Source organism: Equus caballus, chromosome 4, assembly GCF_041296265.1.
Source record: "Equus caballus isolate H_3958 breed thoroughbred chromosome 4, TB-T2T, whole genome shotgun sequence".
Taxonomy (NCBI): Eukaryota; Metazoa; Chordata; class Mammalia; order Perissodactyla; family Equidae; genus Equus; species Equus caballus.
The window spans coordinates 110,707,402-110,727,919 of NC_091687.1; the positions used below are offsets into that span (position 1 = coordinate 110,707,402).

General features: G+C 41.9%; 1 protein-coding gene across 3 annotated transcripts in view; it reads left to right on the plus strand.

Moving 5' to 3' along the window:
- RBM33 (RNA binding motif protein 33) overlaps positions 1 to 20,518 on the plus strand; it is a 133,752-nt gene that overhangs the window by 65,498 nt on the left and 47,736 nt on the right. For all 3 annotated transcript variants that reach the window (XM_023640066.2, XM_023640067.2, XM_023640068.2), the window contains exons 8-9: positions 1,127 to 1,415; positions 7,759 to 7,817. In XM_023640066.2, coding sequence (XP_023495834.2) covers positions 1,127 to 1,415; positions 7,759 to 7,817 — 348 coding nt within the window. The remainder of the gene's footprint in view (positions 1 to 1,126; positions 1,416 to 7,758; positions 7,818 to 20,518) is intronic.

The window sequence follows — 20,518 nt, forward strand, 5'->3', positions numbered from 1 at the left end:
TTCCTGCCAAGTTGTCATCAGCGATTCCTCATCACCCACGTTGCATATGGCATAATAACAGGTCCTTCGCTTGAATTCAAAAGCCTCCGTCATTTGGCGTCATCCCAGCGAAGGCAGCTTGTGTTAGATGGCTCAGTGAGTAGTATTCTGCCTCTACTGCGAAGTGTGGCCAGTTTGATTGGTGCTTACAAGCAGGACTTGTGGAGTCAGATCCTCTGAATTCCATTCCAGCTCTTCTGCTTCCCAGCTACTTGATCTTGTAAAAGGAGGATAATAATAAGGACTCGCTTCGTAGGACTGCTAGGAGTCAGCCAGTTACTTCATATACCAGCCTTTCACTCGGTGCTTAAAACCCAGGCCGAGCTCAGTGCTTGGCAACCGTGGCTGCTGCCGTCGGTTTCCTCCTCACAGAACAACACCCAGATCCTTGACCGCTTTGCCTGTATATTTTCACACCCTTGCTGCTTCCATCTTCTTTCTCCGAGGCTGTAGCCACACTGGTGTCCCTCTCCGTTACCCAGCAGGTGCGTCTGTCTGCCTCTCTGCCTCTTCCCGGTTATTCCATTACTCACGCTGCGCAGAGTCTCTTTCCTCCTTTCTTCGCAGTTCAGATGCCGCCCTCTCAGGCGCTGTCTCCCAGCCCCTTGGGGGAGTTAAGCTCTTTCCAGCCCTTTGTCCTTCTCTCTGAAGCCTCATTTCCAGCAGGGTTGCTTGTGCACATCTCCCTCTTTCTGATAAGGTTTTCTGGAGGAGGAGGAGCAGGACCCGCTGTGCAGGGAGGGCCGAGAGTAGCTTGTGTCCTGCCCTCAGTGCAGCGCTTGGCTCATTGTGGGCAGTTTTGTTGGTTGAACTGTATTTTTTTCTTTTGGAATCCATGCAAGGTGTTTTGGGGCTGCCATTTTCCCCTCCTTGCCTTGAGATTGACTCACATTGTGAGAAAGTAGCCCTCACTGTGAACAGGCAGAGCAGGTTATTTATCTTGCTGTTTTATACAAGTTGTTACTGTGAATTTATTTCTGTTATAAGTTTTACAATTTAATCCGTGTAAATCCGTAACACATTGACATTCTTTTACTTTTCTTGTAAATATTGATTTCTCTAATTTGTCTTTTTTTGTGGTTTTTAGACGCACTCTCCAAGATTAATTCCTCCTCCACAGCCTCAGCCTCCCCCTCCGCCACCACCGCCGCCGCCTCAGCAGCAGCCAATTAGAAGTCTGTTCCAGCAGCAGCAGCTGCAGCCTCTGCTTCCCCTGCAGCACCCGCACCACCCCTCTCCTCCTCAGGGAATGCACATGCCGCCCCAGATAGAGGCCCCAAGGGTGATGCTGACGCCGCCTCCTGTGACCCCACAGCAGCCCAAGAACATACACATAAATCCCCACTTCAAAGGGGCGGTGGTGACGCCCGTTCAAGGTATGTGTCTCCTTGCTGTCGTAAAGCCGCGGGCTCCTGTTCCCTGCTCGCTGAGGCGTCTCTGTGGCCAGTGGTTCTCATGGTCACGTGTGTGAGGGTGACTTGGCTTCCTCGATTCCTTCCCTACCCCCTTAGACATGTGCTATTGATGGGCCAAACTGATTTGCTTAAAAATGTGTGTCTTTTGTTTTATAATTTAGAGGAAAGTGTTGAGAAAACTTTCTAAATTTAAAGAGCATTAGAGGTAACTGGAAATGTCTGAGTTGGGACTCTTCATCACTTCCCTGGAGGGAATGCTAATGCTTGTGTGGTGAGTGTGCCCCTCAGCTCCGCTCCGCTGCTCCCCTTGAGGCCCTGTGTTAGCTGTGGGGGCCGCAAACCCCTCTTTTAGTTATTCTAAGTGAGTGAGCTCTCGTGGTATTATTGCAGACACGTGGTCCTGGAGCTAGGAAACTGGTTTTGAGCTGTTGATGTGGAGCATGTCTTCATGCATCTGTTCAACACATGTTGATTGAGATACTACTGTCTCTCTGGCATTTGAGATACATTGGTGGACAAAACAATGCTTTATGCAGTTGTGATCTTTCTAGCAGACAGTCAGGGAGCAGTAGACATAATCAGTAAGACTGTTATCTGGCATGTGAGAGGATGAAAATACAGGAACAGACGCAGAGCAGAGGAAGGGACAAGGCTTCATTGCAAAAGTAATAGTTGACGGTCAGGGAGTGAGGGATGTGACTGTTTCAGAGGACAGTATTCCAGGCAGAGGGATCAGCAAGTACAGAGAGGTCTTACTTCAGGTAAGACCGTGCCATGTGTGTTCAGGTAACCACGAGAAGATGATGTGACGTTAGTGGAGTGATAAAAGCAGAGAAGAAACACGGGACCTGGGTTGAGACCTGTGAGCCATTCTAAGAGCTCGACTTTTACTCTGAGTGAAATGGGCTGTGATTAAGGGATCTGAGCAGAGGAATAACGTGATCTGATTTGTGTTTTAAAAGGATCATTCCTCTTGCTGTGTTGGGAGTGGGCTGTAGGGTGGCAGGGGTGGAAACTGGGTGTTCAGCTAGGAGGTGACTGCAGTAATCCAAGTAACAAATGATAGTGGCTCGGCTCAGGGTGGTAGCAGCCATAGTGATAACTGGTCAGATGCTGGATATGATTCAAGAAGGAGCCAGTATGATTTGGCGATGGATCAGGTGAGTCTGAGAGAGAGGGCAGGCAAAAATGATACTGGGGGAGGGCCTGAGCATTTGGGGGATGGAGTTGCCATTGCCTGGGATGGGGGAGAGCAGGTTTTGAGGGGGAAGACCAAAACTTTTGCTCTGGATGTGTTAAATTTGAGATACCAACTAGACATGCAGGTGGAGGTGTCAAGTATGCAGCTAGTGAGAGTTCAGACGAGGGGTTTGGGCTTCAAGTACAAGTTGGGGGCGTTGTTGGCACACAGATGGATATAGAGCCTGCACCCAGTGAGAGACTCAGAGAAGGGGTGTCAATATGTGGGAGGAGACTGAGGCCTGGAAGCTGGGGCACTGGATGTGAGAGGTGTGGGGCCTGTAGGGAGGAGAGCGGGAGGAACCTGAGAGTGTAGACGACGAGGAGCACGGGAGAAAGTGGCCGCCAGGGGCTGGCCAGGGGCCCTGCTGACGGGTCAGTGGGGAGTGCACTGCAGGCTGAGGCCTACACTTAGCAGTAGGGGGTCTGGATTTTGACAGGGTTTTTTTGGTGAAGTGGTAGATGTACATGCCTCACTGAGGTGGATTTGAGAGAGAATAGGGACACAGAAATGGGAGATCAATGTATCGACAGTCTTTGAAGGTATTTTGCTAAAGCAGAGGTTGGATGATAATTGGTAGGAGGAAGTGGGCTTGAGAGCAAGTTTTTTATTTTAAGATGAGAACACTAGCAGCTAGTTGAGAAGGGAAAAAATCATTGATGCAGGTGAGGGGCAAAACTTATCCTTGCTGGGATCCAGTACCCAGTAGCAGGACTGTGGTGCTGGAGGGGCGCAGGGTCCTGTACAGATGCTGGGCGGCGGAAGGCCAGGTGGAGATGCTGAGAGTGGGCGGGTGTGGCAAGTGGAGGAGTCTTGTGAACTTCTTTCCTGATGTGAGTGGTAAGTAACTAAGAGTGGGGAGGTAGGAGGAAATGTTGGAGGTCTGAGGAGGGGAGAGAAGTTATGAAGTCTTCCCCTAGCAGGGTCGAGGAGGAGCTGGTACGGGTGCTGGGCATTGTTGAGGCAAACTCACTCTGTGTGGTCATGAACTTAGAGTCAGCGTGGTTGTGTGTTTTTCTCAAGCCACGTTTGTCTTTCTGTGTCAGGTGTGGTATAGACAGAGTTGGATTTGTCCGAGTTGAAGTGTTGACAGAGCAGTAATGCTTGTAACAGTGGACCATGGAGTAGTGTATGGTGCTAAGGGGCCAGGAGATAGTGGAATGGAGGCCATTGGAGATCTCTGTAGAGTCGACAGTCAGTCGAATCAGGGTCCTGGAGGGAGTGAGGTGGAAAGGCGGAAGGTAGTGGTAAGAAGGAGGATGCACAGAGATTGTGGAAGGGTCATTGATAATGACCAGGTCTGGGATATGGCCTAGGTGGGATGGAGGATGGAGGTCAGGGACCCGAGAAGCAGGGTGCTGGAAGCACTGTCTCTGCCAAGACTAAAGACAGGGCTAGTGTTGAAGACAGTGATGGTGAGCTAGGAGCTGAGCTCTGAGACACGAGAGCAGTGTTTTGACCAGTAGATGGACAGTAGCCGGGGGTAGTGGGTGATGTTGTCTGATGACGGCAGATCCAAAACTGAGGTCTGAAACATCATCGAGGACAAAGAAGGATCCCCCCCCCATCATCCTTTGGGACAGCTAGGTTTCCTTTAGCAAGAAGGAGGCGGCTGAGGCTACCATGGGTTATGCTCACAGTGAACTTGGAATTCCAAAAGGCGTGGGCAAGAAGTTTCAGGAGTTGGGGAGAAGCTTGAGGTAGAACTTGGAGTGTGGGAGGCCAGTGGGTTGAAGCACTATGAAATTATGCTGTGGCCTTGGAAGAGAGGGCTGTGACAGTGGCAGGTTGGCTGTGATGGGGGTCAGTGTCCGTGTGTCCCTATAGGACACACCATGGAGGGTCAAAGTGGGGTTAGCGCCTGTGGGTCCCTGACCTCCTTGACTGACCCCTTCACTTGTCCCCGCCCTATATTAGTGACTCCTCGGCCTCACCTTCTCCCAGGGCTCTGAGCTCCCATGGACAGGCAGGATGGCTGCTGTGCTTACCACTGTAGTCCCTGAGACCTGCACACCGCCTGTCTCTCCTTCCGCAGCTGTGGCGTGAATGAGCGACCCAATGCATACTGTGTGAAGGAGGATGACTCACTGAAGGAGCCCTTTGAACGGTGGCTTCCCAAGACGCGCAACTGCAGTAAATCTCATTTGTCGGAATAATTTTACTAATGTCAGCATCTCTTACTGTGTATTTCCTTGTAAAATTGAGTGGAAAACTGGCAGTTGGTAAGGTGCACAGGTTTTCTTTAGCCTGATAATAAATAATATTAAAACTGCACAATGGGAAAGCTATAAGGAAACCCCAAGATGGCTTCCAGGCCTGGAAAGAGTGCGCCTCGCCAGAAGTCGGCAGCCTAACAGGTGTCGAGTGCAGGTCTTGCACCCCAAAGCTCACGCATGATCCAGTAAATCCAAGATCAGCTTGCAGACAACAGGTTTTAAACTCTGAGTACCAGCTGAATGTTTTCATGATGAAGCCAGGCGTTTAAGTGCCGTATGTTTCTTCTCTTTACTGTACCTTTGATCTTGAGACATGCTGATGCAGGGAGAGGGGGAAACTTGTCCTTGCCAGGCCTGCATAGAGAACACTTGCTTATTCCCTAGTAAATGCGTGAGCTTGTATAGAAAGTCACGGTTCTTCTTGAGAGAGGTTAGATGTCTAGATGTCTCCTGTATGTACGAGATAGATTAACCCAGTGACTTTCAGGACCTGAGGCAGTTGAAGGTTTCTTAATTTGTCTTTTAAAAATTAGCAACATATGCACATCTTTTCCTCATGACACGTACTTTCTTTTCAGGATAAGAATGTTCCAACATATTGTGATTAATCAGTTTTGATGTAAATTTAACTTGTTTTCCAGATTTTCACTATTATAACTGTTGTAATGAATTGAAAATTTAATCAGTTTAGTCCATTAAATACATAGGATAACAGAAAGATAAAAATATTAAATGTCAAATATTCAGAGTTCAGTGTTCAATAAAATGGTCTGTTAACATTACCAGTTTTACATTCTCTTGCTCACAGTGGAGAGGGAGGCAGATAGGCAGAAGTGTCTTCCTGCTTTCGTACCCCGTGGACTGCAAGACAGTTTGCAGACACATTGACAGTCTGAGCAAGGCTTGGTCCCTGGCTTGGGCTGGATTCGTGATCTGCTCTTATTACACCTGTTCTCAGATGTTCTCTTTTGTCAACTTTTACTCTCTCTCTCTTTTGTTACTTGTTACAATTTATTTAAAAAAAATTACCAGCTAATCAGAAGGCTTCTGTGTAAGTCATCTATTCATTATAACTGGCTTTCTTCCTGGAGATCCCTCTTGCGTTTCTTAGTATTAGTCTGCCCTAGTTAAAGAGATTTAAAATTTTTACCCTTTCATTGTGTTGGAATTATTTGATAGGAATTAATGTTTAAAGCCCAAGTTTAAAAATAAGTGGTACATATTCTTGAAGGTCTGAGTATTTGGTATTTGGTACTTAATTTTAAAAACATTGTATATTGTTTAATATGTGGTTTTTTTCTTCCTCACTTTGATTATAATGTTTTGAGGTCAAGGATGCTCTAGTTTTTTCTTTCTCCACTTCACAGTCTAATATTTTGCTTTAGGTATGTAATTGATGGACCCTGGTGCCTTTTAGCTAGCTGTGTAGACTTGGGGGCTGGGTCCTATTTTATATAAAGTCTTGCAAATCGACTCCCTTTCCTTTTGAAATTTTGACTCATTGGATTAAACTCTTAGGAGAGCGATGGACTTCTGCCATTTGTACGTTTTATCACCTAAGTTTCTTTCTGTCACATTTTGCCTTTGATCAGGCCGTGGCACAGACCCACACGCACTGTAACTTTAAATCGTGACCTGAACTGCAAGGCTTCATGTACAGGATTCCTTGAGTAGTCTGGTAAATAAAACATAGCTTTCCTTAGTGCTCTAATTTAAAGTAATTTTGATTGACTTTTAAGCTGTATCATTTCTATATTTCTCATTCTTCAGAAATTTCTTAAGTTAAAGATATGCTATGCTATATTATATTATTCTCACTGTGTCCTTACCTGGTTGTTCCTGTGTGCATGTCTGTGTCCTAATCTCTTCTTATAAGAACACCAGTCGTATTGGATCAGGGCCCACCACATGACCTCATTTTCTCTTAATCGCCTCTTTAAAGGCCCTGTCTCAAAATGGAGTCACATTTTGAGGTACTGGGGGTTAGGACTTTAGTATATGAATTTGAGAGGAGCCACAATTGAGCCTACAACACCTGACGATCTGAGAGCTTACTGTATGCATCTGGCAGCACATTTTGATGAAAGATACAGCATGTCACCATATAGCAGTCACCACTCAGGTGGTGGTTTTTTCCCCCCCAAATCAAGATCAGTATCATACATGTTTTAAAGAGCTTAAGCATACCTGATTTAGCCCCAGGGTGTGAAACTAACATCTAGTTTCTTCCCAGTTATACAATGTTTATTTTAAAATTTCTTGATTCCTTCTTCTGGTAGATTGATGGGAGTTCTGCTTGTTTAAAACAATTGTATTGTTTAAAACAATACAAAACCAAACTAAAAGTCTTTGCGTAGTAGGTTGCTCTTCGTAACAATACCAAAAGTGTGTGTATTTTCCTTTCTCTGCCTGTCTCGCTTCCTCCTTCACTCCCTCTCTCTCTGATGCTGGAGGATTTAGATTTACATTTGTCTTTGATTGGAGTCAGGAAGTATAACGGGTTAGATAGCCTGGATAACCTGGATATGGATGTGGAATACCAAGTCAGTCTTTGGTTTTAGAGGAATAATAGCTTCTTTTGTTGCAAAATATTTTAATTTTAAATAGGAATTCACTGTTGAAATTAAGGCTTCTGCTTGTGCTGTTGTATGCTGAAGACTAAAGTTGCCTTCTCCCCATTCCCTTTATGGAATTGTAAAAATATTAAGCACTTAGCTTAAATGTAAACTTTAATTTATATTATGTATTTTACCCATAGTCTATATTTTATGTTAAACTTATACTACTCTCCTGGGGGGTTTGGATGTGAAGTACAGCGTGTTGGTAATGAAAGGTGTTTTTGCCGCAGTGCCCTTGCTGCCAGTCCCAAGCCAGCCGAGACCTGCGGTGGGGCCCCAGAGATTCCCGGTGAGTAGCAGCTGCTTCTTCCGCTCTGCTAGGGGTGAGCATACATTTACTAAGAAATACTAATATAACAAATGCCAGTGGTTCCAGCTAAATAAAAGTTTAAGGATTTGTAAATATTGACAGTAATTTTTGCCGTGGAAAATATTTGTGAGAAGCTTAAGGGTCAATGGATTTTTGAGAATGGAATTAATTTTGTTTAACTGTAAAATTGTTGAATCAGGATCATCAGTAGAATGCCTTTCGTCTTAAAGATTATGAAGTTTGATTTTATTATTGCCTTACTTGAAGTGAGAAAGGGGTCTTGCTTTATTATTGTATATGTGTGGGGCACATGTACGTCTGTGTACGTGTAGGTATGTGTATGAAAGTCTAGGGAATAGTAATGAGATCTTTCCTTGTTTTAAAAAAACCTCAGAAGTCTTAATGAGTCATTGATTTTTTTTTTTAAATGAAGGTTTTGTCTGTAAAAGAAGTCACACGTTCTCTCCCCCAACCTCCCCCCAACACTTTCCTCTACTTTCCATAAGTTCATCTATTCTTCTAACGTGTTTTAACTAGAAGAAAAATGTCTGTTAAATAGGTATATCTGTTTAAATAAATGTTTTGTTTTATTTGAGTTTTTGGTTCAATTTGTAGTTAGTTTGTGGTTTTTTTAAATCAGTGAGGACATGTTCTTGCTAAAAACTGTTGTAAAAAATGGACCAGACCGTAAAATTTTAATGTCATTTGTATGTAAAACAGATACATTTTGTTTAGGCTAACCAATCTGATTTTCAGGAAATACCTGAATGACCTGTTTGACTCCAGCTTTGATACTTCAGTAGATACCATATTTATATATGGCATTTAGCCAAAAATGTTTTAATGAAGGATTAAGATGTGTAGTCAAGATGATTATTCCAAAGTAAAATCAGTATTGGATTTAAGATTCAGAGTATTTTTTAGGAATTATGAATTATGGTTTCTAAAAGAGATTCATATTGGTTCTACCAGTTATTTTTTTTAAATTAGATGATATTTAGTATAATTCTCTATTTGAAGCACTTGTCTCTATAGCTAAGCTTTATTAATTACCTGTACCCAAGGATAAGCCTGTATGATTTCATTCATTAGATTTCTTCTGGTGAAGTAATTTAACTGCTAGTTATTCTAGAACACTCCCGTTTTAAGTACTTTTTGCTGTTTCTCAGGATTTGTGAGCCTTTTTGTTAAAACCATTATTGAACTTGTTTTCGTGTTTTTTTGCAATATAGGGATAAAATTTGATGTGAAAAAGCAGCTGTAGTTTAAGAAAAACATAAAGCAATGTTTATGCAATCAGTGTTTTTGTTAAGATGTGTTTACTGATATAAAATCAGGATAATCAGTTGCAGTTTTCATCTATTTGTACATTTTTTACTTGTGCAAATATAATTGTATCTGACATTAGAAGCAGACCTCACAATACTTGAAGATATTACAAGAGGATAATAAAAGAACATTTCTTTGCGAGAAACTGAACTAATTTTTAAGTTATGTAGTACTTGGAGGATGGTAAATACTGTTGCATTGCTTTTGAAAAAGTTTCTGCACAGTGTAATGTTTTGTTTTGTTACTGTTTTTGAGGTGGGAAGTGTATGGGGGTGATAAGAAATAGTTGGGCAAGAAATTAGTCATGTATATGATATAATTTGAGAAATGTTTCCTTCACCTCAATTATTTACTGCTGTTTAACGTGGATTATATCTTATTTTAAGCCCTGAATGCTAGATCTTAAGCTGAAATTACAGTGAATTTGTAGTCTTGAAAATGCAGTGATCTACTTATTCCTGTAATGAGTCTCCCTTAGGGGAAATAATCAGACATGGAATCTATTTTAAAAAAATAAAATAGATCTACGCAGAATTCAAAGTATATTACGATGTACGTCTGAAATCTGTATGTTATAATCCAATGTTACTGAAATAAAAAAAATAGAGTGGAGTGTTATCTTTTTAGAAAGTCCATCAAAATGTTGTTGGGAAGGGAGATTAACTCTAGGTCATCTTCTGTTGTTTTACTTACACTGGGTCTTTTTTGGGTAACATTATTTTTTTCCTTTTATACTACTAGGTTGAACTTGGTTGCTATCAATGTCTTGTGCTGTTGACAGTTTTGTGAATATTTAGTAAGTTTCTCCTTCATGCCAAGTGCTCCATATACTGCTTGTCCCTAAACTATAAAATGGACCAAGCATAGTTACGTGAAGCCCAGCTTCCATCCTTAAGCCAGTTTTCACCTGAGTAAATTATAAAAATAGTGGAGCCCCTCTGGCCCTGGGCCTGTGCAAGAAAGTACAGGTAAATAGGTGTTGAACAAGTGAACACGTGAATTCAACATTGAGTTATTTTGCTACTTATAAGGACCCTACATAAAATGAGTAGTGTAGAGAAGGGGTGTATATTTTAATTTTTCACTCTTTGTTGTTTTCAAGGATACGTATGTGAATTGGCACTTTTAACTATATAAGAATTCAGCTCTACCCAACTGACTAAAGAGTGAAAACAGCGGACAAGAGACAGAAATACCGCTAGATTTCCAAATCATAAAGGGTGTAGGATACAGTTGGTATTAATACTGAGGTATTCCTTCTCTTCCTTAACGATGGCAAGCTTTACTTTCTTAAAAGTCCATTTGTTTGATAATTTTATGAAAACTTGAGAAATTCTTAATTTAGAACTAGTATGCCTAGAAATTGTACTAAATGATAGTGCCTCCAGTTTTTTAATTAAAAATCATGGAGAACTTAGGCAACCTTATGTGAAACACTCTTTTTCATAGAATTGTTTAAAATTATTTTAAAAATTCAAATCTTAAGCCACAATTTGGTATTCTAGAGTATGCTTGATGCAGCAAAACTGATATTTTTATTTCCTATTAATAAATTTTATTTAGAGAATTGAATCAACAGTTTTTAAAAGAAATATTTTAAAGTCAAAGTGATAAACATCATAGGAAAAGGATCCTTATTTTTAATCACTTTGGAAAATACTGCATTAGCTCTTGGTATTGAGCTGTCACTTGATCGTGTCAGTCTTTGCGTCCAGATGGGATTTCCTGCCGCATTCCCATGTTTATGGAATTCAGGGAAGTGCTTTGTAGTTTAGGTTTCCATTTAAAAATTCGATCATGTATTTAATTTTAGTTAGGATTATAGCTGTTAGGGCTCAACCCTAAAATGTTTCTTCTCACTCAGACTTTTGTTTCCAGAGCTATTTTATTTTTTCAAATCAGAGTTTTGAATCTTTTTTGGAAGTATATCTCAATTGATAGCATATCAAGGAATGAATCTTTTTCACATCAGAATATTAATCTGCCCAATGTAAAATATATCTCTGTTAGTTCAGTAGTGAGTAATTACAAGAGCTGGTTGGACAGGAAGTGAGCACATGCCCTCAGGAGTTAGAGGCGCTGTCTGAGTGAGTGTCGTTCCTCCATCTCAGCTCCCTTGATGCTGTCCAGTCTTGCCGTCTAGCCACCTGCTGTCCCTTAGTCCACTTGTGAGGTATTTTCGTTCATGTCAGGACCTTTGAATGTAATTTCACAATACAGTTGTGGTTTTCTTTTTTGTTCTCCTTTAGGGGAGTGGGGATGGGGAGGCTAGTTTACCTTTCTGCCAGTAAGCTTCTACCTGTGTGTCTATTTGAATTCTGTTTTCCATTTGAAATGTTCTTTGTTGTATACATTGATTAGTCCAATAGGTTTCTCTTTCCACAAAGGCTTTCCCTGATGTTTTCATCATTAATATAGTTGTAAGTCCTTTCCTTATCTGTAAGTATATTTTCCAATTAGGTGTTTGTCTTCAAAGAGATGTTTATTGTTTTTAAAGTTTGACCACTTAAAAAAGTAACACTAAAATGTTGATTAATAATACCTTAATGCGTTGCTTTGAGATTTTGCTAACCTAATTTGTTTTTGGTGTTAGTGAAGTTGCTGTTTTTAAGCATTTGGCTGAATCCCAAGTAACTCACATGGTAAAGATTCTTGACCCACAGTATTTTAAAACCTATTCAGTCAGGATTTTGCACTGCCCTGTCAGGTAAATGCTGATATTTTAGGGTAACCAGTTAAATACTAAGTTGTTCGGTTGCCAGATAATTTCTTAGTGATCTTTGTTTAAATTAAAACTGAAAATTATATTTAAAAAAGCTACTGTAGTTTTCAGTTTAAATTAGTCTTCTTAGTGATTCCATCACTTTAGGTAGATCCAATAAGTGAGATTTCCATTTACGTTTACTGTGTAGTTACAGCACCTCACAGGTGGATCTAGCTGCGTTCTGTTTCCATATAGTGAGGTGCGTGGTATCAGGTGGTGGTGATTGACACTTCCTAGATGTGTTTTATACGGCATTTCATGCAAATCGTGTTTGATGAGAGTGCTGCATCCAATTACATTTCTCTGTGATTATAGCCCATGCAGATGTGAATCCAGACCTTATCCCATCTAGGAAAAAAAGTCTTTCTTTTGAACCCTTACTGTTTTTACAACTTGCCCGCAATGCCTTGTAATTATTAGCACTTAAGATGGGGAAGGAATGATGGGCATTTTCTCTTATCAGATCTGTGAGTAGTAGCAGGCGAATGTGGGCTGAGACCCTTCCAGCTGTCAGGCATTGTCAGGCTTGCAAGGAGAGAGTGCAGTTTAAAATGCAGGTGACATAATACCCAACATCCTCCATTTGCTAGTGGGTTTCTGATTAATCATGATTACCATACATTATCATACCATCAAATTTAATCATATCAATGAATTCCCATCTGTAGCAGTAACAGGAGCAGCTAAACACTATGGTAACAGCTATTAAATATGGTGGTTATAAAATTCAGCACCCTGTTGACTTGACTTGCTGTCTTGTAAGTACACATTGTGTGTGTTGGGTAGAGATAGGGTGGGTGTGAGTCCACGAGCGTAACTCAAAGGCCAGGGAATGAAGACTCATTGAAATTAGACAAAATCAGTTTCTCGTACAGTTTCTCAGCCATTAAGCCACATTGTAAAAAGTGCATTATAAAAGTATGTGATCAACTGTTTTGTTTAATTTTTGGCTCAGTACAACTGTTAGATTGAACTGCGAACTTTTCATAAATCCTCCCGGGTGTATAGAGTTGGGTGTAGTGGACTTAAACTGAGTGCGGTTTACCCCCCTGCAGTTTAATAACTCCACCAATTGAATGCTGACAGTAACGCAAAGTTTCGGTCTGACGGCTCCTGTCTCTGCCAAGAAAACCTCTATGGCCTGTTTTTACTGATGGATCTTGCAAAGGATATCAATTTTTTCTTTAAGTATTTATTTTCCCAAGAGTCTTTGAAGACCCATAGTTCTATTTAGATGCATTTTTAAGATAAGCTTTGAAAGAGACCCTATTTTATTGTAAACTACCTGGAAGTACTTCTTCCAAAGATTAGAAATTTTTTTTATTTTTAAAATTTAATCCGTTTGATGTACAAGTCTGTGAATTTTAACAAATGCATCCAGTTGTAGAATCACCACAATTAAGATAGAGAACAGTTCCATCACCCTAAAAGACTTCCTCACGCTGCCCCTTTGTAGTCAGCCCCTCTCCCCACCCCAGCCCCTGGCAACCACTGAACTGTTTTCTGCTCCTGAAGTTGGGTTGTACAAATGGAATCGTACGATGTGTTTTGTTTTGAATGGCTTCTTTCACCTAGCACAGTGCATTTGAAATTCATTCATCCATTTTTTTGCCCCTGTCAGTGGTTTGTCCCTTTTTGTTGATAAATATAATTCCATTATGGCTGTACCACAGTTTGTCCGTTCACCATTTGGACAATTTCTCGTTTTCGGCGGTAATGAATAAAGTTGCTGTAAACATTTATATGTAGCTTTTGTGTGAACATAGCTGGGAGTGGGAATTGTGAGTGATATGGCAGGTGTGTTCACAGAGAACTTAACAGCAGACAGACTGTCTGCTTTCAGTGGCTCGAGCTGATTGCTGCTTTGCTTTTTTAATCAATCCTTCCTTGCGTGAGGAAATACAGTCTTCCTAGAGCAAATACTGCTGAAGATCAGTAGGACGTGAACAAAATGATGGAGCGATTTGTCCAGATTTTGCTCAGAGCTTGTTTTCAACAACCTTAAGGAGGTACCATTTTCTCCATTTTACAGATGGGGAAACTGAGTCTTGGAAAGATTAAATTGCTTGAGTTCACATAACTGAGTGCAGGAAGTAGGATTGGAGCAAAAGCAGTCTGAATGTTTTAATCATGCTGTACCCACTCCCTTTCTCTCTGAATATTAAAATGCATCTCAGTAAACTGGGTAAAAATAATTGGATCTGTATAAGATCATGATGGTCACCAAATGCTAATGTGGAAAAGTTTACTGTGGTAGGGCCTATCGTTGGGTGGGCTTGTTTGGGGAGAAGAATGGGAGGGGTGAGGTGCAGGAATAAAGGATTTTTTGTTTTATGAAATAATTTAAGTAACTAGTTTTAGGTTCATCAAAAGCACTATTTTGTACTAAAGTAAAGATGTTACAACTTGTAGTTCATACTCTAGTTGCACTGCATGAACCAATGGCATTATCTTAATGTATTTAAGTCCATGTGGTATCTTCCCTGCTCTGCCCCCTCCCCGCCATGAAACCGAGTGCTTGGAGCTAGGTATATGCTTCTTCAGCTTTGGAATGCAACTGTAGATATAAAAGTACTTTCTAGGAAAATGAATGTAGGTATTTAAATAGGGCACAACCTGAAAGAAAAAGAAATCTGTGGAAAATACTGAAATAAGAGGATTAGCATTGTGATAGAGGGCTATAATTTTAATTATGTCAGGGGTTCCTAGTGGTCTTTTTTTTTTTTTTGCAGTTACCCCATTTAATTAGAATTAACTGAGAGGCATTCTTAAGTGTCTATTGGTTTCTTATATAGTTCTTTGCATTTTAAGTGAGATTAATAAGTGAAAACATGTTGTAGAGGAAGGTTGTAATTCATTGAAAGATTCATGAAGTGTCAATGACATGGTTAAGGTATTTAATTAGCCTTATTAACATATACCAACTGACCCTTTTAGGGAAGCTGATAAGTCTCATAATAGCTGTTAGAGCCTCTTTATTCTTTGCATTATACAATTAACTTTTTGCTAAGCAATTTATGCAAAGTTTTCATCTTTTTTTTTGTAACCAAAGTTATCAGTCTTTCCTGAATAGGATTAATATAGATAGCATCATGTAATTAACAAGAGATACAAAAAAGTGAAAGTACAATTTGTATAAGAATTATATGAGAGAAAATGATAATTTTTTACCTTGGACTTTTAAAGGGATTTAAAGAAAAGCAAAATAGAGCAGTTATTTGGAAGGATTAAGGTAGCCTTTTCTTTCAAAAGGTAGAATTACATTGGTACTAAAAGTTCTGTTAAGTGAGGTATTCACAACTTACTAACAGTCTTAAAATAATTCTGCATGTGGTAGAGGGAATTGATAACTTATTATCCTTTATACCCACGAAATGGTAGAAGTTATTAAATGAATCATCACATCGAGAGAACCTCGTCGGCTGTGAATGTCAGACTTTGGAGCCATGGTTTTTAGTTGGCATTACTTGAAGACAAATTAATTGCAGCAGAAGCAGTGTGTGACAGAAAGAGCAGTTTATAAAGCAAAAATCTGAAAATGTGGCTTTATGTCTTGAGTTACTTATTGACAGTGTAACTTTGGATAATTCACTTTTAACTCATAAACCTGAGTTTCTTCACTCCTTAAAGGAAAACTTATTTGTTCTCCCTGTTTCTTGCACTGTATCTATGAAAGATGTAGTTATTGTATTGGCTTGTCAGTCAGCATGCGAATGAGGCTGCATGTAACAGATAACTCAGCAGTGACTTAAAAAACCAAGTTTCTTATTTTTTGCGTAAGAAAGTTCTGGGTTGATATAGCAATTCTGTGCTGTTGTCAGGGGCCCATGTTTTTTTTGTACCTAAATTCCAGGCTGAAAGAGGAGGAAGAGCGGGGGCGAAAGGTGCATGCCAGTGGGAGCAGCCCCTAGTGAGCATTCCTAGGGCCCGTCCAGCAGGGCTAGTGACGGCCGGTGGGTCAGAGCCCAGCCCGTGTGGGAAGTTGGAATCTGTGGTCTTCTAGCTGGGTACAGTGTTGTCCTTCTGTTACTAAAGAGGAAGTGAGAATGTATACTAGGGAAGCAGTTAGTAGTTTCCATGTGGCTAAAACTTATGGCCAGAATTTAAGTTATGTAAATAGAGAAAAAAAAAGTGACATCTATTCAAAATGAAACAGAAAACAGTAGGAAAAATGGTGTTGTGAGCTTAGTGATGCCTACTATTTGTTAAACTTCTCTCCTATTTCAAAAAGGCAGTACTGCTAACAGTCAGTAAGCAGCTTTTACGATCTTAAAGCTTAAAATGCTTGTTTATTTAAGTATTCAAACTCTCAATTCTGTTGTCCATTGAGGTAGACGGAGGCAATGAGGGGCCTGCGTGTGTATCCCAGGTGATTTCCTCCTTGTGTCCAGCATGATCTGATGTCTCCAGAGAAATAACCTTGGTCACTCTGGTTTATTTCACGTCTTAGTCATTGACTTTCTTTCTGAATAATATCTTGTTTTATCTGCCCCTCTTTTCTAATCCTGCTACCACCTGGCCCTCATGCAGGCATTTGTTGTCTTGGAAATGGGATTTTTCCTGGTTGGATTTGATGCATTTACTATTAAAGCTGTCTCTTTCCCAGTGCTGGCCTCTCTCATCTGTTCAGCTCAGTGTGTGTTTCAGTTCTTTAGGGCCTGTGCATGACCTGCCATAATTTTAAATGGCACCTGCTGCCCTCTGTCTGGCTGTCCCAGGTTACTACACCTTGCCAGTGTCACAGTTTCAAGGTTATGTCTGCAAAAACCCTCTTTTTCCATTCTTATTCTGTGGAACCAACTTCTAAAGCCAGAAATTTCCTTTTTCACTCAACTTGAGTCAGCTATTTCTTTCTAAACTGTAGATAGCATCTCTGGGCCTACCCCCTTTATCAGTCTCTCATAGGTTGATCAGATAAGAACTGCTAATTTCTTTTACCTATTCAGTCCTGTCATGTAATATCCTTGACTGTCTGACTTTTGACTTGATTTAGTCCTTACTGGTTTTCTTGACTCTAAAGCACACACATTCTCGCACAGTTACGTATACGTATGTGATTATAAAACATTGAGACAGATGAGGGAATGTGAAAATAAGTCCCTAACATTTGCTGTTCTTGACAAGCGATGGATAGCATAGTGGGTTAGTGTGGTGCTCTGGAGATAGGTGACCCTGTGTGAGTCCAGACTGCCGCTTTCTAAGCTTGTATTGTGTGCAGGTTATTTAAATGCTGAAAAGAGTTCTGTGAGCGGAATCTCTACCTCTTAGGATTGTTGTGAGAATTGGATGAGACAGCAGAGGAGCTCTACACAGTTGGCTGGCAGCTGCAGGAGTGGGCGGGCCCTGGGTCGGCAGCAGGAGAGCCCGAGAGGGTATTTGAGTGTGCAGTGTTAGGTGAGGGCACCAGGAATCAGGATGGGAAGTGTTCTGGAGTGGTCCTTTCCTGTCTGGGGCCTGAGTTCCACCTTCCAGGTGTGGGTAGTGCAGATGTGGACACTTTGAAGGCAGATTGCGGTGGCTACTTACACTGGGGAGAAGTGGAAGTGGGACTGAGCCGGGAGAGGAGAGCGCGGTGCTCTCTTGCTATGGCGTATGTTACAGTGATTCTGGAGAACTTAGAAATCAGGCTTTGCTTTATCCTTTTTTGGAATGGGTGACACAGTTGTAAGTTAATAAAAAGTTCTCACAATGAGTGAGATGTGCTTTCCAGCTGTTACTATAACAGAGTACTTAAGGGCTAAGTGGAAATAGCCCCAAAGGGCTCTCCTTTCTCAGAAAGTATGTTTTACTCTTCCTGCCCTTCTCTCTGGTACCATCTCCCTCTGTCTGTGCTTTTTTGTTAACTCATTAACGTAGTGGGGACTGATAGTGCCGATGATGAGTTAGAGCCCTCAAGTGTGCTGACCGTAGTTCAGGTTGAAAGCTGGTCAGCACATCAACAGCATAATACTTTGAACTTCTTTTATAATTCAGCATACTGTTCCAATTTTTTTTTAAGATTTTTTATTTTTCCTTTTCTCCCCAAGCTTGCTAGTACATAGTTGTGAATTTTTTTCAGTTGTGGGTCCTTCTAGTTGTGGCATGTGGGATACTGCCCCAGCATGGCTCGATGAGCGGTGCCGTGTCCATGCCCAGGACCCGAACTGGCAAAACCCTGGGTAGCTGAAGCAAAGCGTGCGAATTTAACCACTTGGCCACGGGATTGGCCCCCAAACTTTTTTTTTTTTTTTTTGAGGAAGATTAGTCCTGAGCTAATATCTGCTGCCAGTCCTCCACTTTTTGCTGAGGAAGACTGGCCCTGAGCTAACATCCGTGCCGGTCTTCCTCTGCTTTATATGTGGGACGCCTACCACAGCATGGCGTGCCAAGCAGTGCCATGTCTGCACCCGGGATCCGAACCGGCGAACGCTGGGCCACCGAAGCAGAATGTGGGCACTTGACCGCTGCACTACTGGGCCAGCCCCTGTTCCACTTTTTTTTAGTGAAAAATCTGACCGAATTCAGTAATAGGATGAGAATTGATTTTTTTTTTAAAAATTAGCAGCAAGCACATTCCTCATGGTGGAAAATTCTATAGACATAGACATAGGTGAATGAAAGCAGAGGGGACAGAAAGGAAGCAAGGACGCAGAGCGCATTGCAGGGGGGCGGGGACAAGGAACCCCTGTCAGCCTGGGGGTAGGAAGCAGCTTACCCGGTAGAAGGGTTCAAGGGTAGGGTTGTGAGGGCTGAGGGACTAGAACGTGCTCAAAGGTTGGAAAGTTTCCTGGGCAGTGGGAGGAACTGACCAGGAAGAGGTGAAAAACTGCCGAGGGTCATTGGTGGACCAGTTAAAATGAAGTATTAGCTTTAGTGATTCCAATTCAGTGTCAGGAGATGTTTCATCCAGCAGCACTCAGCAGTGTGTAGAAAACTGGGACGCTTGGCTCCGTCTGTGGCCCGTGTGCAGGCTGGGTCTCCTGCAAGACAGGCAGCTGGCAAGAGAGGGAAGTAGGGACAGGGAAGACGAAGTTTCTATACTGAGGGCTCATTAAAGAAGCCTTTTTCCATAGAGATTTCACATTTTGGCTGAGACAGAAGCATAGAGTGAACATTTTCCAAAGAATTTGATGAAATATGGAAGTTTGTGTATGATATGATGGTTTCCAGAATTCACAGTTCTGAGTTGGATGTAGACTCTCATTTTCATATCTAAGTCAGGGGAAAATTTGGTTTTTTAAAATCCCCAAACTTAATGATTTCTATAATATTTATATTGTATGGGATAAGACTTCTGCTGCATTTTTGTCATTTCACGAATAAAACGAACCCTTGTGGGAGTTTTAACTTGTTTTTCTTGAGTATTGAAATCTCTGATTTTAAATTTATAGAATGGTGTCACTTTGGGCATATTAATGTCCTGAGTTGCAGTTTCCTTGCCTGTGAAACAGGAAATGCGCCCCCCCGACCTCAGGTGTTACTGTGCTGTGCATTCGTGAGCTCAGGTGGTTAAGGGCTCTGCACAGGGCCTGGTACACAGTGCGTGAGCCACGGGTGGTGAAAGTCACTGTTGTCCTACCCGGGAACTGCTGGACCCAGGAGCCTCATCAGGCCTTACTCTGAAGTAGCGGCTTGTAGAGCTTCATTACTTAACTGGCTCATGTTTGTTTCACAAGGTTGTTTATATAAATCCTTTGCAAATCGCTACCGTTGTTGCTTAGTCACCATATGGTGGGGAGTTGAGGAGCACTGGCTCACATTCACACAGGCTGAGAATCCTTGATAAGTAGAAAGAATTATCTCCCACTCTTGTTGCTGATGCTCGGACATGAGCCTTGTTTCGGAATGCGCCTGCCCAGACTCTGGCCTGGGCTGTGACTCAGTTCTCAAGTCTCCTGACCTGGCTTCCGCTGGGCTGGAAGACCAGCCAGAGAAGCAAGAGAATTGACTCTCAATCCAGGTAACCCACCAGGTGAACACCCACCGAGTCCTCGACCCTGTGCTTCACCAAGCTGTTCCCAGGCCTCCCTCTCCTGGACCCATCCAGTGCCACCTGATACCCAGCATGGTAGACAGATCCACAGATTCCATTGCACTTTGGTCCAGCGGCAGCCCAGGTTCAGGACTTGCTCTTTCGGCTTGTTGCGCGATTCTGAGAACACAGACACACACTGTTCCCAAGAGTTGGCTTGGACCTTGGGGGCTGTCCGGGCCAGTTCCTTTAGACCTTCCCGACGACACCAGTCCTCTTGCTGATGGGCCCCTTCTGTACCTGAGGGGCTTTCCCAGAGCTTTTCACAGGTGCCATTCCATTGCTGGGATCTACCCCACCAAACTCATGCATAGACAGTCCTGTCATTGTAACCTGATGCAGACCAACACACACCTACCTACTTGACCACAACTCAAGTATTTGAAGAGAGCTATTGTTTATTATCACACTTTTTTTTTTTTTGCTGAGGAAGAGTCACCCTGAACTAACTTCTGTTGCCAATCTTCCTCTTTTTTTCCTTGAGGAAGATTAGCCGTGAGCTAACATCTGTGCCAGTCTTCCTCTATGTTTTTGTATGTGGGACACCACCACCACAGTGTGGCTGGTGAGTGGAGC